Raw genomic sequence first — 27168 nt, forward strand, 5'->3', positions numbered from 1 at the left:
ATTCTCCCCTTCAGTCAACTGGTCCAATCCTATACATTAATCAGGGTCAGCTATACCATTAGGCAGGTTGAGGCATCTGCCTCAGGCGGTGGCTATCGGAGGTGGGGTGGCACTCCACTCCCTCTGGCTATTCTTCCTGAGTCCCGCCCACTAGCTTTTCCTCTCTGTTGAAAGACAGAGTTATAGGTGCCCTCTGACCCACCTTGGACCCCTTAAGCTTGCCTGCTGCCCTCAATTGTAGTGATGGATGTCAGCCAGTCCAGTTGGCTTCTGTATGTGGAAAGGGGTGGTGGTGGTGGTGGTATCATGTCCTCCTGCTTCAGGCAGTAAAATGTCTTTTAGCCAACCCTGATGTTAATGTCATCTGTGTTCCTGTTTCCCTCCTCCAGCTTAAAAAGGTGTGAGAATAAATACACTGAAAAACCCATAAAAAACGGGCAACTGGCTACTCAGCAGCCACCACCAATAGTGCTCCCATGTGCCAGCATCCATGACTCACCCCACCTTCACAATCGGTGCCCAAAGTGTGCTCAGTTCTCGCCTATATGGGTAAGGCAGGGAGTTATCCTACAAACTCCATTTGCACATCAGTGCTGATGCTGGAGCCTTGGAGTCACAATCCTATGCATGTTTAAACAGATAAAAGTCCTACAACTCCCAGCATTCCCCAGCCAGCATGGCTGACTGAGAAATGCTGGGAGTTGTAGGGCTTTTTTCTGACTAAGTATGCTTAGGATTGCAGGTTTAGTCTAGTCTCCTACTATGCTCATGTGCTCTGGGGAGTTACCCTTGCACAATGAGACTGTCACAGATCTAAACTTGAAATGAGCAGAAACACTAATTTCTAGAACAGGTCAGGTCAGTGGAGCTTGCGGAAGAGAGCTCTGCTGACCTGTCCCAATTTGGAAATGTGGGTTTCCTGGGTTATTTTTAGAAGCGTGAAAGCCCCGTTGCACAAGCACTTGCTCACACGAGTGCAACAGAACCAGTGGAGGTGGAGTGGTCCTGTTAGATACTGCCCTTACATCCTAACTGCTATCTTAAGGGATAAATAAATAAATAAATAAATAAAATACAATTCATAGAAAGAATCAGTATGCCTTGATTTTATTTTTATTTTTTTAATTACCCTTATGATAAGTTTGATGTGTTCTGTGCACTAAATGATGAGCCACCAATGGCAGGAAAAAAGGAAACTCAATTTAGGCTTGCTTTATACAAACAAACTGTGTTTGGTTTCACCATTGATCCCATATTCAAATATGACAAACTTTGGCACAAACTATCCACTTACATGATGACAGCAAGAGTTGCTTCTGTGATCACAGCTATCCTTATTCAAACTGCTACAAAACTGCAAAGTCCCTGCAGCTATCCATGTGTAAGCAGGTGATTCACACTACACTCTGGATTAGACCCAGATCAGGCTTCTAGGCAGCACTCTCACTGCCCCCAAACTGCCACAGTTTAGCACAAATCAGCTTTCATGCAGCAAAACAGGTCTAAGCCTAAATGCTCACAGGAAACCTAGGACTGGCCACTCTGCACTGCTGGACTGGTGAGAGGAAAGAACTGAGGGGAGAGGATTGTCCACCATTTACAGCTGGCTGGTTGCTTGCTGCCTATAAACTCCCCCCCCCCATCTCCCAGTATCCTGCCTGGCGTCGGCCTGCACTGATTGCAGAGTGAGTGGGAACACCTGCCAAAGTTTTCTCCAGCCAACCGGAGCAGAGTGCTATCTCTGAGCCTTGAGATCTCCAGGCATCGTGGAAACTTAAAATCTGCCCTGCTACGAGGTGGCGGGCCGTCACTGAAGGGGGCGACACCAAAGGGGGTGCGCCACTTTGGTTTGCCACGAGGGCGAGGGCGCCTTCCATCTTCTCTTCCTTTTGGATTACTTACATCCTGGTCATCTATTGATTGCCTGTACTGTGTGAAGTGAAGTGATGTGTGTGAAGTGAGGTGTCCCTGAGTGACAGCAGGGACCCTCCGCCAACAGCAGTTCTTCTTATGTTATTGTTGCCCACCCTGGGTGAGAGACAGGGGATAGAGGCTTCATATCCCACAACTACTTCTCTGCCCAGGGTGGGAGCCTGTGGGAGCTTGAAGTGGGGCTTACCCTGGGTGAGAGCCAGGGGGTGCGGGGGAGAACTGCTTTGCCACCTTCCAGGTGAGATAGAATGAGCATAAACCAATGGAAGACGGTTACATGGCTAGGAAATAGCACTTTACTTGTTCTCTGCTTTATTTGGTTGGGTAACAAGCCTGATGTCCTAACTGTGACCAGCGGCTGGTTACAACCACAATTACAAACTGTGACTGTATTAGTTTGGTTGGGAGTGATTGTTGGATGAGTGGAGTGTATGAGTTGACTGGTTGATTGTATATTTGATTGGTGGTTGGCTGTGGAGAGTGTGTGGGTATTTTATGGTGGTAAGGATGTGCCTAGGAGATTCTCATGTGGGGACCTATGGAGGAGGCAGCACTATTCCAGTGACTTGGGGCAGAAGGAGATAAGGGAGGAGGAGGGGGTTGGGACATCAAAGTAGAATGGGCCACAGGTGTTTATACACTGTTCCCCTTCTACCTCCCTCCTCTAGCTCTCATGTAGTTGGTAGCTCTTCCACTGTGCCCTCCTGTCTTGCGGTGCTGCTATTTAATGCCAGATTGGTCTGCAACAAGACCACACTCATTCACGATTTAATCGTGGATGAGAGGGCCGACCTGGTGTGTATCACTGAGACTTGGGTGGGTGAGCTGGGTGGAGTCAACCTGACTCAGCTCTGCCTGCCTGGGTACTCAGTGCAGCACCAACATAGGTTGGAGGGCCGGGGGGGGGGAGTTGCCGTGGTTCATAGAACTTCCATCTCTATCACCAGGAGACCACTCCACCTTGGAGCAGGCCTTGAGGGGTTGTACCTGGTGTTGGGCCATAGAGACAGATTGGGGATGCTGCTGGTGTACCACTCACCCTGCTGCCCAGCATCCTCCCTGACTGAGCTGGCAGAGGCAGTTGCAAGTGTGGTGTTGGAGGAACCCAGGATGGTGGTTCTGGGTGACTTCAACTTCGATGCTGAGGCTGTCTCCGGAATTCCAGCTCAGGACTTCATGGCCTCCGTGACAACCATGGGGCTGTCTCAGTATGTCATTGGCCCAACACATGAAGCAGGGCACACCCTTGATTTGGTTTTTGCTCCAAGTTGTGAGATGGGTAGTCTGAAGATTGGGGGGCTCCAAGTAACCCCATTGTCATGGTCAGACCATTTCCTGGTGAGATTTGAACTTACGGCATTACTCTCCTCCCGTGGGGGTGGGGGGCCTATTTGGATGGTCTGCCCTAGAAGACTGATGGAATCCAATGGATTTCTGAATGCTCTTAGGGATTTTTCAGTGGAGACAGCTGGTGATCCAGCCGAGACCCTAGCCTCACTGTGGAACAGTGAGATGCGGAGGGCCATCGACATGATCGCACCTGAGTGCCCTCTCCGGCACTGTGGAGCCTGTTCTGCTCCCTGGTATACTGGGGAGCTGTGGTCAATGAAACAGGCTGGACATTGGCTGGAGCGCAAATGGCGCAAGACTCGAACTGAAGACGACCGAGCACGTTCCAGAGTACATAATCGTGCCTATAGCATGGCAGTGTGGGCAGCAAAGAAGGTTTATTTTGCTGCCTCCATTGCATCCTCAAGTAGCCGTCCAGTGGAGCTCTTCCGGGTGGTCCGGCACTTGTTAACATCTTCCCCAGTAAATGGGGCCCTGGCCCCGTCGAGGACCCGCTGTGACCTTTTTGCATCGCACTTTGAGGACAAAATCGCTTGTCTCCGCAGCGACCTTGATGCTGTTGTTAGTGCAGTACCAGTCGAGGTGTCTGATGCCACCATCTGCCCGATTTTGTGGGATCAGTTCCAGTTGTTACAGCCAGATGATGTGGACAAGATGCTTGCAATAATGCAACCGACCACGTGCCCTCTTGATCCCTGTCCCTCCTGGCTAATAAAAGCTAGCCGAAGGGGTATGACTGGGTGGGTCCAGGGAGTGATAAATGCTTCCCTACGGGAAGGGGTGGTCCCTGCTGTCCTTAAGGAGGCAGTAGTGCGGCCACTCCTGAAGAAGCCCACCCTGGACCCAATGATATTAGACAACTACTGCCCAGTCGCAAATACCCCTTTTCTAGGGAAGGTACTTGAGAGGGTTGTGGCAAACCAATTGCACGCACTCTTGGAGGATACTGATTATCTAGACCCATTTCAGTCTGGGTTTCGTTCTGGTTATGGGACTGAATCAGCCTTGGTCACCCTGATGGATGACCTTCATCGAGAGAGGGATGGGGAGTGCAACCCTGTCAATTATGCTCGATCTCTCATCAGCTTTTGATACCATTGACCATGGTATCCTCCTGGATCGACTCCGTGGGAAGGGTATTGGAGGCACTGTGCTACAGTGGTTCCGGTCCTACCTACGGGGCCGATTTCAGAGAGTAACATTGGGTGACCATTCCTCGGCCCCTTGGCAATTGAGCTATGGGGTGCCACAGGGTACCATCCTGTCCCCAATATTGTTTAACATCTATATGAAGCCACTGGGAGCAGTCATTAGGGGATTTGGAACTAAATGCCATCAGTATGCTGATGACACGCAGCTCTGTCTCCCTGTGACATCTGAATCAGGAGAGGCTGTGCAAGTCCTGAATCAGTGCCTAGACTCAGTGATGGGCTGGATGAGGGCCAATAAACTGAAGCTGAATCCTGGCACTTCGGAAGCCCTGTGGGTGAGTGGTTCCCAGGTCTGGGAGTTAGGCTCATTGCCTGTTCTGGATGGGGTTACACTCCCTCTGAAAGATCAGGTCCATAGTCTGGGGGTACTCCTAGATCCATCATTGTCGCTGGAGGCCCAAGTGGTCGCGGCAGCTTGGAGTGCCTTTTACCAGCTTTGGCTGGTTCGCCAGCTACGGCCTCTCCTGGACAGGGATAGCTTGACCACGGTGGTACAGGCATTAGTAACCTCAAGACTGGATTACTGCAATGCACTTTATGTGGGGCTGCCCTTAAGGCTGGTCCGGAAGCTGGAGCTAGTGCAGAATGCAGCAGCTCGGCTGTTGTTGGGAGCTGCCCCTTTTCAGCATGTAACTCCTTTGCTGAGGGAACTGCCTTGGCTGCCTATTTGCTACCGGGCCAGGTTTAAGGTATTAGTATTAGTGTACAAAGCCCTAAACAACTTGCGACCAAGATACGTGAGAGAGCACCTCCTTCCCTACCAACCTGCCCAGTCACTGAGGTCATCAGAGGGCATGTTCCTGGTAGTTCCACATGGGCCTATGGCCCAGTTGGAGTCCACCAGGAGAAGAGCCTTCAGTGTGGTGGCCCCCTTCCTATAGAATCCCCTGCCTTTAGAGGTCAGGCAGGCACCAACATTGTGTTCTTTCCGGCGCCTCCTGAAGATGTTCTTTCAAGAGGCCTTCCTTGCATGACCAGCCGTGGGTTGTTGAATTCCACTTCATTGGGATTTGTCTTTTTAAAAATGTTTTAACTTTTTTAACTCTTTTAACCATTGTTTTATTCTAATGTTGTTCACCGCTCCAAAATCTTCTGATGAGGAGCGGTATATAAATATTGTAAATAAATAAATAAAATTATTATCTTTCAGTTGAAATGCTGGTAGTGTTAACCTTCTGAACCAAACCAGATTGTTTTGAATATATCACCTTCAGGGTGCAATTCTGTGTACAATTTTCTTGAGAGTAAGCCCATTGGACTTAGTGGCACCTCTGGGTAAAATATTACAGGATAGTGCTGTCAGTGTAACAGGTGCTCTACAAGATAGTTCTATAATTTCAGGTGCAATGTCATATGCTAATTATGCCAACCACCTCTCTTAACAACAGGTGCTGCTAGCATAAACATTACATACAAGATTGAAATATTGAAATAAATCTCTTACTGGCCTAGGAGTACCTCTTCTTATGATGAAATTTCAATGTATCTCAGGTTTTCCAGGTATTAGGTTCCACCATCCATGATTACCAAGACATCAGAAGGGCTTTGTCCAGATTTTGCAATGGACAGCAAATTTAATGACTGATCCTGCTGTTGCTGGATTCAGAAAGACTTTCATTTTTGATTTAACGAAGGCCAAGATAAGAGCTCTTTATAATTAATGCCAGTGTTTTACTGATTATGAAAAGGATTTTCCCTTTACCACTGAGAAAATTAAGCAGTGGCTGCTTTTAAAAACCCAGTCGTTTCCCAGCTACAAGTGACATATTACTTTGTGTTTCTCATTATACAAATAGCGGCTGGGAGTGGGCCAAGCATTCACAATAGAACTCCCTGTAAATGCTTTGTTCAGTCAACAATTCAGTGATAATCATGAGGTCAATCAAAATGAACATTCATATTACTCACTTATAATTACGATAAGAATGGCTGCACATACTACACCGAGGATGATCATCATCTAGAAAGAGAGTTGAGGAAAGAAAATGGAGACCAGTTATCCTTATCTGTGCCATTAGCAGGGCATACCCTTGATCTGGTTTTTGCTCCATGTTGTTAGCTGGGTGGTCTGAAGATTGGTCGTGGTGGGTCCATGTAACCCCATTGTCATGGTCAGACCATTTCCTGGTGAGGTCTGAACTCACAGGGTTATTTCCCTCCTGCTGATGGACTGATGGACTCCGGTGGATTTCTGAATGCTCTTGGGGATTTTCCAGTGGACAGAGCTGGTGATCCAGCTGAGGCCCTACTCTCACTGTGGAATAGTGAGATGCAGAGGGCCATCGACTCGATTGCACCTGAGTGCCCTCTCTAGCACTGTAGCGCCCGCTTTGCTCCTCCTTAGTATGCGGGGGGAGCTGCAGGCAATGAAACAGGTTGGATGTCAGCTAGAGCACAAATGGTGTAAGACTCGAGGCAAAGATGACTGAGCATGCTCTAGAGCACATAATCGTGCCTATTGTGTGGCGGTGAGGGCAGCAAAGAAGGCCTATTTTGCTGTCTCCACTGTGTCCTCGAGTCCAGCTGAACTCTCCCGGGTGGTCTGGGGGTTGTTAACACCCTCCCCAGCAAATGGGGCCCTGGCCCCATCAAGGACCCACTGTGACCTTTTTGCATCGCACTTTGAGGACAAAATTGCATGTCCCAGCAGTGAACTTGATGCTGTTGTTATCGCAGTTCCAGCCGAGATGTCTGATGCCACCATCTGTCCGATTTTGTGGGATCAGTACCAGTTTCTGCAGCCTGATGATGTGGACAAGGTGCTTGCAGTAATGTGACTAACCACGTGCCATCTTGATCCCTGCCCCTCTTGGCTAATAAAAGCTAGCTGAGGAGGTATGACTGGATGGGTTCAGGGAGTGATAAATGCTCCCCTGCAGGAAGGGGTGATCCCTGCTCCTTAAGGAGGCAGTAGTGCGGCCACTCCTGAAGAAGCCCACTCTGGACCCAATGGTATTAGACTACTACCACCAGTTGCAAATACCCCTTTCCTAGGGAAGGTACTTGAGAGGGTCATGGTGGAGCAACTGCAGGCACTCTTGGAGGATACTGGTTATCTAGACCCATTCCAGTCTGGGTTTTGATCTGGTTATGGGACTGAATCAGCCTTGGTTGCCCTGATGGATGAACTTTATTGAGAGAGGGACAGGGCAAGTGCAGCCCCGTTAATTCTGCTCGATCTTTCACTGGCTTTTGATACCATTGACCATGGTATCCTCCTGGGTCAACTCCATGGGATGGGTATCGGAGGCACTGTGTTACAGTGGTTCCAGTCCTACCTATGGGATCAATTTCAGAGAGTAACATTGGGTGACTATTCCTTGGCCCCTTGGCAATTGAGCTAAGGAGTGCCTCAGGGCACCATCTTGTCCCCAGTGTTGTTTAACATCTATATGAAGCCGCTGGGAGTGGTCATTAGGGGATTTGGAGCTAAATGCCATCAGTATGCTGAAGACACGCAGTTCTATCTCCCTGTGACATCTGAATCAGGAGAGGCTGTGCAAGTCCTGGATCAGTGTCTAAACTCAGTAATGGGCTGGATGCGGGCCAGTAATCTGAAGCTGAATCCTGGCAAGATGGAAGCCCTGTCGGTGAATGGTTCTCAAGTCTGGGAAACAGGCACATTGTTTGTTTTGGATAGGGTTGCACTCCCTGTTTCCCACCTCTCAGCTGAGAGCAGAGCAGAGCAGAGGAAGCTGCTCCAGCTGGTCTAGGGACTATAGAAGCAAGCAAGCTCCCAGAGAGCGAGCAAACAGAGCGAGCAAACAGGGGGAGCAAACAGGAGTTGGCCAGGGTAGTCGCAGTGGAAGAAGAGACAAAGGAGACAAAGTCAAAGAGGTAAGTGGGCTGGAGGAAGGCCAGGGAGCTGTCCTTTTCCTTCTGAGTGGCTGTGAGCTCACCAGGTGCTCCTGAGAGCTCCAACTGAATTGAGGGGGGGTGGCCTGAGTACTCCCAGCAGTTGTGTGGGCAGGAAGTTTCAGTCTGTTTCCCGCCTCCCAGCTGAGCAGAGCAGAGGAAGCTGCTCCAGCTGGTCTAGGGACTATAGAAGCAAGCAAGCTCCCAGAGAGCGAGCGATCAGAGCACATGAACAGGAAAAGCAAACAGGAGTTGGCCAGGGGAGTTTGGCAGGGAAGGTCAAGGGGGAGGCCCCTAATACATATTTTTAAACATTTTTTTCATTTTTAAAAAACTTTGTCTTGTAACACACACTTCCATACCAGTGGGTCTCTGTTTTTAACCTCCAGTGAGTAGAGGACCAGGCACAGGCTACTCTAGAACAATAAGAAAGCTAGACACAAAAAGGGAGAAGAGGCTATGGAAGGAAAAGGCTCTCCAGTGGTGGTGACCAGCAAGGTGTGTACAATGTTTGTTTTCTTGCCTGAGAACAACATGGCCTACGTGTGCAACAAGTGCAAGTTGATCACACTGCTGGAAGAAAAAGTAACTGGACTGGAGCGGCAACTGTCAACCCTCCGGGGAATAAGAGAACACGAAGAGTTCTTGGACAGAATGGTGGAACTACAGCAGCAAAGTTAAGAACAGAAGCTTGAAGAGCAACAGCAAGCTGAGGCAGAAGTGGGAAATGCTGAGGTGAAGAAAAATGCAGTAGATTATACTCCTTGGAAAAAGGTGACAGTTAGGAACGGAAGAACTAGAAGCCACTCTGCACCAGTGGAAGCAGTGGAGCTATGGAACTGCTTCCAGGTACTTCAGGATGAGACTGGAGGACAGCCAGCAGAGGAAGAATTACAGTGAATCTGCATTAGAGTGAGCAAGAGAATGAAGGTCAGTCAAGCAGAGGTGATGAAACCAAGGCCTACAACAAGAAGAAGAGAAGAGGAGTAGTAGCAGGAGACTCCTTGCTGTGTGGGATCGAAACCCAAGTATGTCGGAAAGACCCGTGGACTCGCCAGGTATGCTGTCTCCCAGGAGGACGGATTAGAGATGTGACTGAAGTGTTGCCTGCACTTATAAAGCCCACTGACAGGTATCCCTTTCTTCTCATCCATGTGGGAACAAATGATACCGCCAAGCGGAGCAACGAAAAAATGACAAAAATTTTTTTGAAGCTTTGGGAAGGAAACTCAAGAACTTTGGGGTCCAGATAGTTTTTTCATCTTCCAGTAGTTAGAAGAGGGACAGAAAGGGAAAGAAAAATACTCTGGGTGAATGACTGGCTATGAAGGTAGTGCCAACAAGAGAGATTTGGATTCTGGGACCACGGGCTATACTTCCTGGAAGATGGACTATTGGCAAGGGATGGGTTGCACCTCACAAGGGCTGGGAAGAATGTGTTTGGCCACAGCATGAAGAACTTTATCAGAAGGGCTTTAAACTAAATCCTATGGGGAAGGGAGACATAAAGTTGGGGGTAACAATGGACGAAGGCTCATGCACCGCAACAGAGAGAACAGCTCTAATAATAGTCTTCAGACACATGTAGGAAGAAAGCCAGACTATGAAGCACATGGTCTTCAATGTCGATATACTAATGCTCAGGGACAAACAGAACAAACTTGAACTCTTAATACAGGAGGGAAGTTATGACTTGATAGGTGTAACTGAGACTTGGTGGGATGACTCTCATGACTGGAATACAGCAATTGAAGGATATAACTTGTTCAAAAAACAGGAGGAACAGAGAGGGAGATGGGGTTGCACTATATGTTAAAAATACATCTCTCTGCACAGAAATACAGGAGGATGAGCTTGGTAGCCCCATCAAGAGCATCTGGGTTAAAATAAATGGAGCAAAGAATAAAAGGAACCTGGTGGTCAGAGTCTACTACCGGCCACCCAATCAAGGAGAAGACAAGGATGAAACTTTTGAAAAGCAAATAGCCAATGTTTCAGGGAAGCATGATGTAGTAGTAATGGAGGACTTCAATTTCCCCAACATTTGTTGGGAGACAAATTCTGCAAAACATGGCCCCAAATTCCTCACTTGTGTTACTGATAACTTCCTCCTACAGAAAGTAGAGGAAGGAACTAGAGGATCGGCTATCCTTGACTTGATCCTAACCAACAGAGATGACTTAGTGGATAAAGTAGCAGTTACAGGAACTCTAGGGGAAAGCAACTATGTTATACTTGAGTTCTTGGTTCTAAAGAAAGCAAAAGCCGAGTGTAGCCAAACCCGCACCCTGGATTTTAGGAGAGTCCCTGGCTCAGCTTGCAAATGCTTTTGTGAAAAGGCTGCGAGCTTTTTCCTGAAATCTGGGGACTTGCTTGGGTTTTTTTTCTTCTCAAATCACCATTTGCGCAAATGGCAATGTAAGAGAAAAACACCTCCCTTCCCCCCGGTATCTGCAAGCTGGCCCAACCTGATACAGATTTAATTGGGCCAGTTGTGGGTAAGCAAGCCAGAGTCCTGGGGCTGAGCTGCTGAAAGCTTGACGAACTTCATGCCCTAGACAGAATCCTCTGACATCCCTAGTGGAGAGCCACCAGCACACCATCCTGACCCCCAACATTGGTGGGGGTTAGGACTGTGCTCTTAGTTGGAAGGCGTCATAACAGTATATTGAATTCAGTAAACCTGATCCTCCTTGTTAGACATTTCTGGACATCATATTCTTACTTAGTCTGTTTTTTGTGCCTTTATGGATACATTGTTCAGTTTGTCATTTTAAAAAGAACAACAATTGTATTTTCAGTGGAAGTATCTGAAATAGAAAGACGAATTTGAGAAATGCCATCATCTTAATTATGCAATCCTGCTTAACCAGGTTAGGTCATGTATATTTAATTGTTTCAGATCATGATGTCAGCATTATATTATTGTAACAAGATGTTTTAGAATTAGAATATATGTTTAGGTGGGATGGGCCCTAAATATACTAATAAGCTGTTCAGAAAAAGCGCCCCTTCATCATTGTAGGTATTTCTGTTCCAGAAGTGAACTACTTAAGCATAGCATCACCAATTTATCTGGGCTGGCTAACTGCCCATATTTGTTTTATATTTTAAACCATTCAGAAATTGCTTGTAGCTCCGAGTATTTAGTCCAGGCATAGCTTCATGCTACCTACGAATCACAGAGGATGATGAAGCACATATCCATATTCCCTTCTGGGTTTGAAGAGAGCTCTGAAGCCAGCCTGAGCATATATAGACCATAGTAAATCACTAGGTCAGGTCCCAGCCTCAGCCCACACATTTCCCAGCTCAAACTCCAGAGTCCCTAACAAGTGACATATATATCTTAGAATTTTCACCAGAGCTGACTAATGAAGCGCACGTGTGTACGCACGCACGCGCGCGCGCGCACACACACACACACACACACTTCTTTCTCTTGAAATAAGACCAAATTTTACTGCACAGTGGTAAGCTTTACCTTACAGTTTTTCCACCAGTGTTTCCTCTTCAGCTTAGCTGCGCTGGTTTCAAATTGTGAGGCTCCAGCTTGCAAAGCATCTGCCCGGTTATCAAGCTCTGAAAGCTTGTGGTCTCTTTCTAGTACTTTGTCCACATTGACTCGCATTATGTCTACTACCTGAAATTGGAATATCATATCAATCAGTGCGCCTGTTCATTAAATACTGCAGTGGCATCCACTTGTTTAGCACTTGAAAAAAGATATAAGAATGATAAAAGTAGAAGGCTGAATCTACACATAGCAGTTATACCATTATCATATCGTTATCATAACTATTGGTACACATGACACCATTGGGCACCAATAGTTATGATAGTGGTATAACTGCTATATATAGATTCAGCCAAGGATAAAGCATAACTTGCTGAGTGAACTTTTTTTTTGTTTGCACACAACTATTGTATGTAAAATGTTGGCATAAGGTTCCCACTGAATTGCATTAAACTTAGAGTTTCATTATCACCCTGCAAACTATAGTCCTATTCAGGTATCCCTCACCCCACATGTGAATAGTGAATGTATGGAGGGCAAAGCAGGCTACACCTGCCACCCTTGCCCCCTGACATTTGCACAGCATCCAAAAGGTGAGCCTAAGCATGTACCGATGTTGTGCAAATGTCAGCTGGTTGGGGCTGCTGGGTCCAGTGATGCCAGAGACAGGTCTGGCAAGCACAGTCCCACTTCTCCCTCTGTGGACTTGCTATATGCATGAAAGGGCAACACCTGAATAGGGGATTCATTGTTTAAATGGCTTAAGTTCCATTCCTACTTAATAGTAAATAAGTCCCAGGGCCTGAGTCAAGGATAAGCATGGTCATACCCCAGCAAGGAGCCACTGACAGCCCCCCGGAGTTGCTCCTTCTCTTCACCATTGCAACCGGCTTGTTCACCAGCCTCTTTCTCTGGCCCAGACAACCAAGGTGGTGAGTAGGAGATGCTACTGCTTACTTGTGTACTGTCTCTTTGCCTGTCTGCAAGCAATGATAAGAAAGAATGTGAAGTGATAGCAGCTGGTGACAATGGAGGTGAGAAGGTAGACTCATTGAAGGAGGGGAAGCATTGAGTATGTCTTGCCCACGTGCCCTCAACAGCCTGGCTTTGACACTGCCCTTGGAATTAAGCACCCTGGAATTAAGCAGTATTTAATTCTTTGAAAACAAGCTAAGGTTAGGGCAGTTAGCTTTTGGGAGGTGGGGGTGAAGTAAATGGAAATCAGATCTTATAAAGTAATCAAGGCTTTTTCGTATCTTCTCAGCAAGGAAGGTTTGAATGCAAACAGGTCCTCATTTTATTTCCAAACTCTTATCTACAACATCTTTTTCTCCCACTATCTCTCTTCTTCTTCTCCCCCCACAGCTCTCTCCTGCTTTCTCACTTTTTTCTACAAGGGCCCTCTAGGAACAAACCTTCCAACAACTCAGAACAAGGAAATGCCTTTAACCATAAAGACGCAACAGCATCCCAAGTTTAAGTTTCAACTAATTGTGAAATAAATGAAAGTTCTTACTGAAGTACTTGGCAGATGAAAACTGGAACTATCAGATGTGGTTCAGCAACTTGTCAGTTTTTCTTTCCTCCTTTTTCCAGCTGAAGGCCAAGTGTACTTTTACGAATTGTTAGTATTTTATAGTCTAAGTCTGATTTCCTTAATACAACCCTGGTCTCAGTACATGGTAGGAAGACAATGCAATGTCAGTAGTACATTATAGACAAATTTGTGTTTCTACACTGGAAGTCTGGAAAATAGCATAAGGATGTGGATCAGAATTCAAGGGGATGGATGTATTGCCTTGAGAAATATGTAACCTGATACCTTTCACAAGACAGCTTCCATATCTTCATTCCTGTTTGAAGTTACTTTAGGAAGTGCCAGTTCCAGGTTTTGGAGGTCCCTTGGGCAAGACAACCTCAATGGGCCCACTCCTTCAGTGAGTCTATCTTCTCACTGTCACCAGCTGCCATTGCTCCTCATCCTTTTTCTCATTATTGCTACTGCTTGCTTGACAGGCCAGTGAACAAGTAGGCAGTGGCATCTACTGCTCCTCCTTTTCACTACCACTGTTGTCTGGCACAGAGGAAGAGGAGAACAAGCGGGTGAAGAGGACGAACAACGCCAGAGAATTCTTGTCAGTGGGCCCCTGCTAAGGTGTGGGACCTCAACAGGTGCCCAGCCATGCCTACACTTGATGTCAGCCCAGATTAAAAGGGCTAAACTGAATATTTGTAGGCAAACACAAACATTTGACAAATATATAGGATTTTCAGTGGGCACAAAATCCCCAAGAAAGCCCCAAATACACTTTCCCTGCATTTTTGTCTATAGCTATTCAGAGCTGCTTTGCTTCCAGTCTGATGCTTGGCACCATATTTTCATTGTCCTTTTCTACATGATTCTAGGCAATAAGGTATCAGATGGGCAGCATGATGGTATTCAACACTGTGATGTCATAAGCCATAAACCCAATCATGTTTGACTACATTCTATGACATTACTGAAAAAGAAGCCACAATGCTTGTGTGTATATGTGAGAGAGAGAGAGAGAGAGAGAGAGAGAGAGAGAGACTCTAACTCTTTGCTGCTTTTGCTATATGTTCCTAGAACAAACTAACTTGGCTTTTCTTCTGAAATGTATATAAACAATGGATTTCCATGGTGTGTGTGTGTTTAGTGCCACCTAAAGGATTTGCTTAGTATGGTATCATATTGTAATAGTAACTTTTTCTAATGATCTTTTCAGGAAAAAAAAAGTCCACATAGCAAATAGTTGTTCTGTGTTGTTGTGCAAGTTCCAGAAGCATCCCCCAACAAATACTTCCATTGCAGTGATATTGTATTTCCCAATATCAGCTACAGTATTTTGCAGGAAGATGAGTATAGAGAAGATTTGCTGCTGCTGCTTCCATTCAATCTTAGAACCAATGTAGAGTGGGGGGTGGAATGCCACACTGCCGACTGTACAGGCAAAACCTGGTATGGCTGCAGTTTGTTCTGGCTAAATTGTGTGTGTGTGTGTGTGTGTTTATGTTTCCTGAATCTCTGTGTCATGTGAACATAAGAAGAGCCCTGCTGGATCAGACCAAGATCCATCTTGTCCAGCATTCTGTTCACACAGTGGCCAACCAGCCGCCCATGGGAAGCCCACAAGTAGGACATGTGCTTGTATGAGAGAGAGGGTGTTTATGTGTCCCTGTAGGTTTCTTGTGTGTGTGCTGTGTGTGTGTTGCCTATGTGATCCCGTATTGCCTTGAATCATACCGAGAAGGACAATGAGAACTGTATGAGGTAGAGTTCTTGCCTGTGTATCAGGAGCGTGCTTATGCTTGTTTTGAATGCTTAGCCTTATTGCAGTGTTCCCCCTCTGTAAAATGGGTAAATATTTTTTTTAACATACTTAATTCTTTGACCATTTAATATATGTGCATGATTTGACCTGTGCTCCATGACTTGGCTCACTTTCTTGGGTTATTAGCTTTGCATATTCGTTGAGTTCTCTGCTATGTCCTGATTGTCCTTGGGACTAGTCTCAACCTCTGAATTCCACATGTAAAATGGATGTGCTGAATTCTTCCACTGTGTAATGACTATTACTTGATCTGTAGTTTGGCTCCCTTCCTTGGGTTATGAGCCCGTCTTTCCTGGTTCCACCTAGATTCTCCAAAATGTATTTCATGATCTGGCAACCCTACAACCACTATGGCTTACTTTGTGTGCAGTTCTGTCTTCAGCTTCTGCCTTGAATAGGCAATAACCCTTAAGGCAGAAGGAAGAAAGAGAGAAGACTGTGCACAGAACCTGATGCTGCTCACATGGTTGGGTTTTACTGAACCAAACCGCCAATCATCCATCCATCTCCTTAAGGAAATAAGAGAAAGGGTACACCACAGCACAACAGCAGTACCTAATTTGTCACTTGAGTACTCCTCCTGAGCCAGTGGCTGTTCACTCCAGGTGACTAGCATATTCAAACTGGCCAATAGACTGATGTATCACTTAACAAGCCATTTCAATAATCATCATGAAGTCCCCAAAGGAAATGCAAGATGCCTTGTGCTCAGCTCACCTCATTCACTTGAGCCTGTGTCTGCTGCAGTCTCCGATTGCTAGTCACATTGGTCTGGGGAGGCATTCCTCCTGGTCCTGGGCTGGAGGCACCTTGGGAAGGACTTGGTGCTGACCTAAATCAGAAACCCAGCAAATGTACTCTCGTCAAACATGGCTTTTGATTTTTTTCATATTTAAATATGAATTTGCGTGCAGATTTTTTTTAAATTGCAGATTAATGTGGAATGGATTTATGAATGAACAGATGAAAAACTGACATGGACCAGAAATAGACTGATCAGTCCATTCCTACACAACAGCTGCAGCCACGATGATAGAGGAAGTCTGAACTACACTGAAGTCCTCTCTAGGACATCATGTAGAAATCTTTTCCAGTCCTGCTACTTGTGATCCTTTTGACTGGAGAGTCTAGGAACTCAAGGCCCGTACCAGTCACTCTACCAGCTATGGCCCCTCCCAATGGAGGTCCCACCAGGCTTTGAACTAGGAATACCAGTAACCTATAATTGCTTGCAGGATGCAAGCACCATGAACCACCAAAACTTTTGCAACCTGGATTGTACTCATGTTCATATCTATCCTGGGCAGGTCCTATTATTTCCTTTTTTTGCACACTGGGAACTGAGGCATGAGAGAAAAGGAAATTCCTCAAATTCATTTAGCAAATACATCATGGGGGCATCTTTATGCATTGCCAAAACTGAACACTAGAGAAATCTTACACTACAGGAGGAATGAATGTGAATTCTACATGCAGCTCATCACACATAGTATAGGTTTTTCACTCCCATGTATGTGGGATGTCATGGCCACTTGTAGCTACATGGAGTGAAATAGCTACAGAAGGAATCACTGTTCTATGTAAGAATTTAGGAAGGCACAAGATATCTCTGTACCCAGTTTCTGGCATCTCAGACAAGTGCTTTAACCATTGGACTACTGCACCAGACCTCTCTTGATCCCGTTATTCAAAGCATATGTACATTTGCCAAGCATTGCTAAGAATAAAAAAATGAAATGTGAATATCACTAAGAGGGAATTAATATTTGTTTCCCTAACTATGCCATACCACCAGTCTTTTCCATCCACAAGCCTGTTTTTACAGAAGCATCCCTCTGGTGGGCTATGAAGACCAGTCCAGTCTGTACTGTGGTGGCTCAACACAGGCTAGTAAGTCTTCCTAATGGTCTGACAGTTTGTAATAACTCCTCACTCCCACACGCCTGTGACTCACCGTCTAGTATGAATGGTCCATCAATTTCTCCCGCAAAGGGACATAAAGCCTTCTCTAGAATGGCCAAGGAAATCCCTGTACCTATAAACTGGAGGGGGAGGCATGTAGAGAAACCCACACAAATCTTCCTGCACTGCTGTCGCTTCGACACAATCACAGGCCAAATAATGCCATATCCCTAAATCACTCCTATCTACCTCACCAGAGAACTGGTGAAGGATTTGTGTGGCCAGGTTACAAAATCTTTGTAATGTCTCATTTTAGACGTAGGTCGCAACCCTATGCAGATAGGCGGCCGCCTCCAAACTCGGAGGCAACCACCTATCCAATGCAGGGCAGGAGAAGCACGGAGGGGATTGTTCCCTCCACACTCCTTCTGCCCTGCATTTTCAGCTAGACAGCCGGTTTCAGCTGTCTAGCTGCGGGAGGGCAGAGCGGGGGAGGAGGCTGCCATACGACACATAGGATGTGTTGTACTGGCATTTCCGCCCACCCCGCCCCGGAACGCTCCTCCGGAATGCCCTGTTTCGGCTGCTCTGCACGCCTTTTGGGAGCGTGGAGGACGGGGCTTCTCCGCACTGCCCGCGAGGCAGCGCAGAAGGGGTGGAAGGTTGGTCGTAGAACTGACCTTGACGTGTGGGCTCCGAGGTTGGTTCCCGGAAAACAAGATATCCTATGGCCCTTTAGCCACTGACTAGTGGCCATAGGATTGCTCCCTCTGGGCAATAACCATTCTTCAGGTAATATCTACCCCTCTCTTCTGCCCTGTAGTCTAAAACTCTTGACAATTGTGTGATATTCCCAAGTCTAGCTGACTCTCAACTGCTAGCATGCTTTTTTGGGCTCTCTGGCTGCAGTTGCTGTATGTCACCCCCTTTTCAGGGATAGCAAATCCTTTGCAAAGCTACAGTTCAAATGAAAGAAACTTTAGTCCTAAACAAGCAGTACATTCCTCCAAGGACTTCTTTGTAAGCAGAAAGGGGGAATATGTCACTGTCATTTCTGCTAGTGTAAAGGCTCCAAGTGCCCCAACAGGCTGAGATTTGGTGGGTGGCTATTCATGAACAAGCCTTTTCTAAGGTGGTCCCCAAATTGTGAATACCCTCCTGAGAGAAGTCCACCTGGTGCCTACTTTGTTGACTTTTTGGTGCTGGGCAAAGACCTTTTAATTTTCCCAGGCCTTTCAAAATTATTTTAAGTGCTGCTTGCTTTATATGTTTAATGCTTCTCTTTGACATCAACTTAATGTTTTTACCTGCTCATGTATTCATCTCTCTTAAATGCTGGATTTTTGTTGCTGTTTTTAAAAACAATGATTTTAAATGTGTTTTATCATGTGGCTTTATTATTGGCTTTATTTTTTGCTTTTATTGTTTATGTTGTCCTGAGAACTTCAGCTGTAGGGTGACTCATACATTAAATGCGGAGGTGTTCTGCTGCGCAGTTTTGGGTATGATAACTGAGCCGGGAATAGATGGGGGAAACCAACTTGTTGGGAGATAAAAATATGAAGAGCTATGTAACTCACTTTTCCTTGAATTCAGCCCCAAAACAGATAGGCAACCAATGCAATTCTTTCTGTTTTGTGACCCCTGACACCCGGCAATATCTGTCAGCCACATTTTGAACCAACTGCAATTTCCAGATAGTCTTCAAGGGCAGCCCTACATAACGTGTATTAAAATAATCCAAATGAGAGACTACAGATAATGGATCACTGTGTCTAAGCTATCTCTGTCCAGGAATAGCCGTACCCATAGACTAATTTCTTATCCCCTGTCCTCCATTTTCCTTTTATTTAGTTTTGTTTGTTTTATTCATTAAAAATATTTCTTAATTATCTATAAAAAAAAATGATTCTAGGGCAGTGTACAGAAGTACGAATCAAACTATTCACGCAGACATTTAAATGCAACATAATAAAAACAGAAAAACCATAATAAAATGCAACCAACCAAGAAAGAAAGAAAGAAAGAAAGAAAGAGGCTAAAACACAGAGGAAAAAGTATTCTAAAATGCCTGGACAAATAGGGAAGTCGTAACCTGTAGCTGGAAAGACTGCAGGTCAGTGCCAGTTGAGCCTCTTTGAGAGAGCAGTCTAGGGCTGGGTGCCACCTCAGAAAAAGCCTCTGCTTTTGTGATTACATAACTTTCCTCTGCGAAAGAGGGTACACAGAGAAGGGCCTTTACAAAACATCTCAAGGCACAGGCAGGCTGGTATGGGAAGAGGTGCTTCTTCAGGTATTTGGGCTGCAAGCTGCTTATGGCTAAAGGTAAACTGAATGCAGAGTTCCAGAGAATAGAAGGAGAGACAGGAAGGCCTTCTTAAATTAACAATGCAAAGAAATCGAGGAAAACAACAGAATGGGAAAGACTAGAGATCTTTTCAAGAAAATCGGAGATCTCAAGGGAACGTTTTGTGCAAAGCGGGCATGATAAAGGACAAAGAAGGCAGGGACCTAAGAGAAGCAGATGAGATTAAGAAGAGGTGGAAAGAATACACAGAAGAACTATACAGGAAAGATCTGAATGTCCCTGATAGCCATGATAGTGCGCTCACTGAACTTGAGCCGGACACCCTCGAGAGTGAAGTCAAGTGGGCCTTAGGAAGCATTATTAACAACAAAGCTAGCAGAGATGACAGTATTGCAGCTGAGCTATTTAAAATCCTAAAAGATGATGCTGTTAAAGTGCTGCACTCAATATGCCAACAAATTTGGAACACTCAGCAGTGTCCACAAGACTGGAAAAGGTCAGTTTACATTCCAGTTCCAAAGAAAGGCAATGCCAAAGAGTGTTCAAACTACCGTACAATTGCGCTCATTTCACATGCCAGCAAGGTTATGCTCAAAATCCTACAAGCTATGCTTCAGCAGTATGTGAACCGAGAACTACCGGAAGTACAAGCTGGGTTTCGAAGAGGCAGAGGAACTAGAAATCAAATCGCCAACATTCGCTGGATCATGGAGAAAGCAAGAGAATTCCAGAAAAAGTCTATTTCTGCTGCATTGACTATGCTAAAGCCTTTGATTGTGTGGATCACAACAAACTGTGGCCAATTCTTAAAGAGATGGGAGTACCAGACCACCTTACCTGTCTCCTGAGAAACCTGTACGAGAGTCAAGAAGCAACAGTAAGAACTGGACATGGAACAACCAATTGGTTCAAAATTGGGAAAGGAGTACGATATATTGTATATTGTACCATATATATTGTATATATATTGTATATTGTTGCCCTGCTTGTTTAACTTATATGCAGAGTACATCATGAGAAACACCGGGTTGGATGAATCACAGGTCGGAATTAAGATTGCTGGGAGAATTATCAACAACCTCAGATATGCAGACGATACCACCCTAATGGCAGAAAGCGAAGAGGATCTAAAGAGTCTCTTGTTGAGGGTGAAAGTGGAGAGTGCAAAAGCTGGTTTGAAACTCCACATTAAAAAAAAACTAATATCGTGGCATCTGGCCCCATCACTTCCTGGCATATAGAAGGGGAAGAAATGGAAGCAGTGACAGATTTTATTTTCTTGGGCTCCAAGATCAACACAGACGGTGACTGCAGCCTTGAAATTAAAAGACGCTTGCTCCTTGGGAGGAAAGCTATGGCAAACCTAGACAGCATAGTAAGAAGCAGAGACATCACCTTGCCGACAAAGGTCCGTCTAATCAAAGCTATGGTTTTCCCAGTAGTAACGTATGGCTGTGAGAGCTGGACTCTAAGGAAGGCTGAGCGCCAAAGAATTGATGCTTTCGAACTGTGGTGCTGGAGAAGATTCTTACGAGTCCCCTGGACTGCAAGGAGGTCAAATCAGTCCATCCTAAAGGAAATCAACCCTGAGTGCTCATTGGAAGGACAGATACTGAAGCTGAAGCTGAAATATTTTGGCCACCTAGTACGAAGAGAAAACTCTCTGGAAAAGACCCTGATGCTGGGAAAGACTGAAGGCAAAAGAAGAAGGGGACGGCAGAGGATAAGATGGCTAGATAGCATCACTGATGCAATGAATATGGACTTGAGCACGCTCCGGGAGAGAGTGCAGGACAGGAAGGCCTGGCGTGCTATGGTCCATGGGGTCACGAAGAGTCGGACATGACTGAACGAGTGAACAACAACAACAAAAGCAGGGCCTTGCTCTATTGCAGCATGGGGAGCTTTAATGGAAGGAGAAGGATCTACAACTGCATCTGTAATGTTTGGTGCTTTAAGGAAGTAATTAATGGGGGGGGAGAAGGAGAGTGCTTTTGTCGAGACACAAGAGGAAACCTCACAAGATTTTATAGAATGAGAACGGGGGGGGGGGCTCTCTTATTGGTTGAGCAGCCCCTGCCAGTCAGATGACATTCACTCCAACCCCCCCCCCCCAAGTATGTTCTGTGAAGTCACTTCTGTTGGTGCGGTGCACTCATTTGTGGAGCCCTGTGCAGACCAAAGCACACCAAAGCCAATTCCTAGGAAAATCTGGATAATCCTCCATTTGCTTCTCCTTCTGTTGTCATGGAGAAACCCCCCTCGGCATCCAGTAAGTGTCTGTGCTTTCCTGAGATCCTCCACCTCCCATTTTGAAAACTTTGGGCACAGAACAGGAATAGTCCCTAGAGAATTGCCAAGGCCCAGTACCAGGGTATGGCTTATCAAGATCTCTTTGTGTGAGTGAGTGTGTGTGCTGCTGTAATGAAAATCTATTACTTTAATAGTGGGATTTATTGTTCTCCTGAATGCCTGCAACTCACTATGAACAGTGATTGCTATATATGTAGCACCAAGTCCATCAGTTGGCTGCCAGGGTTGTAATGATTAATCACTGAGCATATAACAACGTTAGTAAAACCGAATGCTACCAAACGCAGATTGCTGTGCTGTAAGGCGGGTGGTGGTGGTCAGAACCTCTTTCAGCTCAAGGGCCAAATTCAATTTTGGAGAAGCTCTTAGGTGCCAGATTCCAGGCATGGGGAGGGCCAAAATACCAAGGATACCAGCCTATTTTCCACTTAAAGCTCTTTCTGCCAGGAACTAAGCCCCGGGAGAGCCATTCCGACCTTTTAGAATGGGGAAAAGCTGCACAAAAGGGAGTTTTGCTATTGGGCGGTATAGAAATGTTTTAAAAGGGTCCACCAAGTGATTGATGGTTGGGGAAAAGGGGGCTGAGGCCAGGGGAAGGGAGCATGGCATTTGGGACACCCCGGAGGGCTGGACTAGGAGCCTAGGAGGGCCTGAGTTTCTCCACCCCTGCTGTAGAAATGAAAGTCACCTTCAAAGAGAGCTTTACATTCAAGCTGCGATGCTGAGGAATGTCTGCCCTTCATACACAACATAAAGGAGAGGTGGATTTCCCCCATGCCATGTGGGATGTACACATATATCAGTATGAAAGGCATTTAAAAAGAACACAAGGTGAAAAGGAGCAAGATGCTAGTAGCACATTAAAGTATCCATGCCATGCATGCTGTCACAACCTTTGCTGTGCAACGCTCCAATAAGGGTGCAATCCTATTGGGATTCCCATCAGCTATGAACCTGAGGCTGGCCGGGATCCTTTGCGCAGCAGGAGCAGTGCAGAGGAGATCTTCACCTCTGCACTCCTCCCACTCCCACTAGACGGGCATTTTCGTTCATCTAGCTGAGGCTTTGGGGAGGGAAGAAGGCTGGGGATAGCTCATCTCCCTGCTTCCCCAGTCCCCTCCCCTCCCTTTGTGACTTCAGAGTGGCAGCTGGCATGGCTCTTTTCATGCCAGCTGCGAGGGACAGGGAGCTCGGACTCTTGGGTCTGAGGGCTGTCTCTGACCTCAGATCCAGAAATCCGAAGTATCCTATGGCCTTCCAGACTCTGCCTAGGGGCTATGGGATTGCTGTCTAAGTCTGTTCCAAATTGCATTAGTACAATATCTGCATGCAATAGATAGGGGGAAATAGGCATGCTGCTGCTACTCACTCACTTTAAAAAACCCTAGGTAGATCTCTTGCTTCAGGGCAAGAGAAAGGAGTAGAGATTCCAAATATTTTTTTAAAACTTAAAATTAGAATCCTACACAAAATGGCATTTTTATGGAGGTGGGGATATCCACCTTTGAAGGTGTTTATTGCTTAAAGCAAGGGTGGGAAACATGTGGTCCCCATGGCCTAGAGTGCAGACCCTGAAAACCTCCCCCCTCCCACACTACTGAAATTCAGTGGTACAGCAGCAAAAACAGATCTGCTGTTTGTTGCTGAAATTTAGCAGCAAACTGCTAAGGAGGTTCAAAAGAGCTAAACTGAGCTTGTCTTCAAATTAGCTTGCCAAATTTCAGCAGCAAATCACCAATCTTTTTGCCACTGCAGGCAGTGTGGTGGCGGACTGTGGCCCCTGGGGGAATTCCAGGGGTGGATATTGACTCCAAGACTGCCTGAAGCTGCCCCCCCCCGACTTAAAGCATTATGGGTAGGTGAGCACTTCTGCACTAGAGTACTATACTGGTGGAACACACAACCTCAATTAATTAAAATAAAATGGTTCACAGAATGGTGCAGGCATCTAACACAGTTTGCACAGTCACATTGTATACACCAATCACAAAAGCAATGTTTTATAGAGGAAACATCACATTTACTCAGGCTGGATTTAGCAATATAGTTATGGTTCTTATTTAACTGTCCCAGAACTCTGAAGATTCAAATCTAATAGCCTGAAATGAATAAAGCATCAAACTTTGCAAACTGACAGTCCATTCCTCATTACTTAGCAAATTTACCACCAAACCTTACATTTTGATATGCAAGAATAAACACATTATTATAGTTTTGGTAACCAGTTACCAAGGTAACAAGGAGATTTTTTAAAAAGTGGAAAGTGACAATACACTGCTAAAGAGAACAGGAAATACCAGAGGTGTTGATTGATAACAACTTAATTTTAACTGACCAAACTAGTTTTGGGAGTCTGTTTTAATGCGGCCAAAATCCTGACCATATTGTGCTGCTTTACAAAAAACACCACCACAGAAACACATCAGTGATGGTCATTCATTTTCTCATTAGTACATTTTAAGCAAGTATACAACATTGGGAGCACAATTGTGCTGGGGAAGAGAGAGCATGCTGAGAGTCATCCCCACACCCCTTCCTCCCCAGCACAATCACACCAGCTACAGTGTGTGTGGGGTGGGGGTGGGGGTGGAGGAGATGGCAGCATGGGCATCTGTGGTGGGCCTCATAGGATGCTTTTCAGAGTCCTGTGCGGTCTGCTGGTTGCCCACATGGGAGCTTGCTGAAAGTAGGAGCCTGCAATCACTCTCATGTGGCTGAGCACAAAATAAAGATTAATAGCTAGACAACCCAAAACTCCAGTATTGCCATGCTGGCTGATAACTAATCAATAAAATTTTCACTAAAAATGTTCATAATATGTAAATAGACTGACACAGTGAGCAATAGATGATATTAGAGGGGATGTCTAGAGCTGAGAAGAATATTCATCACAAAATCACACTCTCTACTTTGTGATGATTTGAATCCAAATAGATGTCTGATTAAGGCAGTTCTACGAGTTACAATTGCTTTGGAAAACACCAGTACTTCCTACCACAAAGACGCAGTGAGCATCTCTATACCAGCCTAAAATCCTACATTTAAAATGGGGCTTTCTGCTTCCGTTTTAAATGTAGGATCACAACTGGATCCCTTTACACACGCCTCCTTTCCCCCTCCTCCCCTTATCTGAGTCTTCCATTATCTGTCATCGATCTCGCTTCTCCTCTTGCCACTTTTCACGGAGGGAACTCCGAGGGAACTCAAGCAGAACACAACAGGGTAATTTGATAGCTCATTATCTGCCATCTATTTAAAAACGGAACAAAGGGCATTTAGTGCAGGAGACACCTTGGAGGTTCACAGCATCATGTAAAGAGCCCACAAACCTCCGTGACGGAGCCATTTCCATAGCAGGATAAAAGCTCCATGTGAAGAACCCCAGTGGCTCAGATCCAGATTTACAATTGGAAGATATCCACTAAAGCTGGAGGAAGGCAATTTTTGTACATGCCTCTTTCGCCCTGTGCCCTCTGGAAATCTGCACTGGAGCATTGGGGGACCCTCCAGAGCAGCATGAGAGACAGTGTGGGGGACTGCAGAAGATGTTGAAGATACTGCAGATAGAAACCAGAGGAATGGTCTTCTCAGTGATGGCACCCTGACTGTCCAGGGAGGCTGACAGAACACCCATTTTGGTGTGTTTTAAGCACTAGGTGAAGATCTGTTATTCTCCTAAGCATTTTAATTGTGAGTTTCGATCCCCTTGATGCTCCTTTGTTATCTGATATTGTTATTTTGTTGTATTAATTTTTAGTATTGTTATATTGTTATCTATTCTTTATGAGTTGTCTTGGGAAAGTTTCTGAAGGGTGAGATACAAATACCCAAAACAAAACATGTGGACATCATACACAGTATTGTACATACGTCTTTAAATACCAGTGTACATATGTACACCCATGCATGCCATCCGCATGTTCAGGGATTCATTCCTCCATGTTTTAAACCCAAAACAGCTTGGGCAGAGAGAGAGGCTGCTTAAACCTTTCACATCAGATCCTTTTCCAACTCAAAACCTCCCCAAGTTGCTTTTTCACCTGGGGGTGGGGGAGTGGAAGATAAACTTTCCCTAAGCTCCTTCATTCTAAACTCAGAAGGAACAGGAAATCCTGAGGGGTGTGTGTGTGTGCGCACGTGTGCTAGATGACATCATCGTCCCTAGTCCTGACCCTTCGACCCTGTGAGCCCTGATTCCACTATATCACTGGTCTTGAGGCACCTTAAAAACTAACAGATTTATTCCGACCCAGGCTTTTGTGAACTAGGGCCCAGTTCCCTGGATACTTGAGGGCTGCAATCATATACCCACTTATCGGTGAGTGCTGGTGATAGAACGTATTCATCAGATGAGGTCTCTGCAGAACTAAGAATGAATAAATAATATTTAGCTGAATGTTTAATTTAACCCTGTAAAAAGATGATGATTGAACCTTGCAGTTAAGGATGTCAGAGAAATCTGCAACAGAATCAAATGAATTTGGATTTCTATGACTCCGACCCATGGATTCCACAGCGGATCAGCTTTTCCCAAGTCACATGGATTCCATGGACTTGTGGACTTTACTTTCCAGAATTTTATGCAAATTTAGTCATAGAAAAATACATAATGTAACCCCCCCCCCTGAAAATTCTCATTTTCCCCATAGGCTAAAGCATGAAAATGCACATTTTGGGGGGATTTGCATGTTTTGGGGGGATTCACATATTTTTTTGGGGGATGTACATTTCTGCAAGTGCGAATTTGTGCAAACTTGGGAAATTAGAAAAAATCTGATTCTGTCAATGGGCAGACGATGGAATGACAGGCATCTGACAATCTGTGAAATGCAGATAGAATGGATTTCACAAAATCCATACATCCCTACTTGCAGTATGCACATACTGGCTCTGGCTCTTTTTGCTGTTCAATATGGGGGCAAATATCAGAGATAAATTCCTATATAAGCTAGAACAGAAACACTACGAACTTGTGAAAACAATTACTCATCTTGTATATGACTTGCATAAGCTATGCAGCTAAAAGCAGGAAGGTAATGTGTGAGAACATCAACCCTGCCTGCAGAGTGTAAATTGTCTGACTAAATGTGAAGAAAGCTAGCTCTACAAGAAGGTATCTGTTAATAATTTAGGCTGATTTAGGGCATAATCCTGTGGCCGCTAGACAGTGGCTAGATGGCCATAGGATTTTTTGGCTTTGGGGAACCGCCTCCCCGCCCACTCTCCCACCACCTCATAGGAGATGCAGTTTGTCCCCGGCTTTGCACCTGGAAGAGCAGGGTGGAGCAGGGAAAAAGGAGGTGTTCCTGGGGGTGGGGAGGGGCAAGGATGGCAGAAGTGCCCGTACAATGCTTCCTATGCTCCGTCTGGCCTCCCCCCCGCTCTGAGCCGCTCCAGCTAGATGGCCGAAATCAGCTGTCTTGCCGC

The 27168-nt window shown here is 45.7% G+C and overlaps 1 protein-coding gene across 1 annotated transcript in view; it reads right to left on the bottom strand.

Annotated features, from left to right (window-relative positions):
* Positions 1-6393: 6393 nt before the first annotated feature.
* The window catches only part of LOC146351314 (vesicle-associated membrane protein 3-like), a 31624-nt gene continuing 10849 nt past the window's right edge, over positions 6394-27168 (bottom strand). The window contains exons 3-5 of the mRNA XM_084845682.1: positions 15936-16050; positions 11833-11991; positions 6394-6453 (exon numbers count right to left, since the gene is read on the bottom strand). Of these exons, the coding sequence (XP_084701808.1) occupies positions 6394-6453; positions 11833-11991; positions 15936-16050 (334 nt within the window). The remainder of the gene's footprint in view (positions 6454-11832; positions 11992-15935; positions 16051-27168) is intronic.

The sequence above is a fragment of the Heloderma suspectum genome, chromosome 3 (assembly GCF_057233095.1).
Source record: "Heloderma suspectum isolate Gila_16-S chromosome 3, 16-S_ref, whole genome shotgun sequence".
Taxonomy (NCBI): Eukaryota; Metazoa; Chordata; class Lepidosauria; order Squamata; family Helodermatidae; genus Heloderma; species Heloderma suspectum.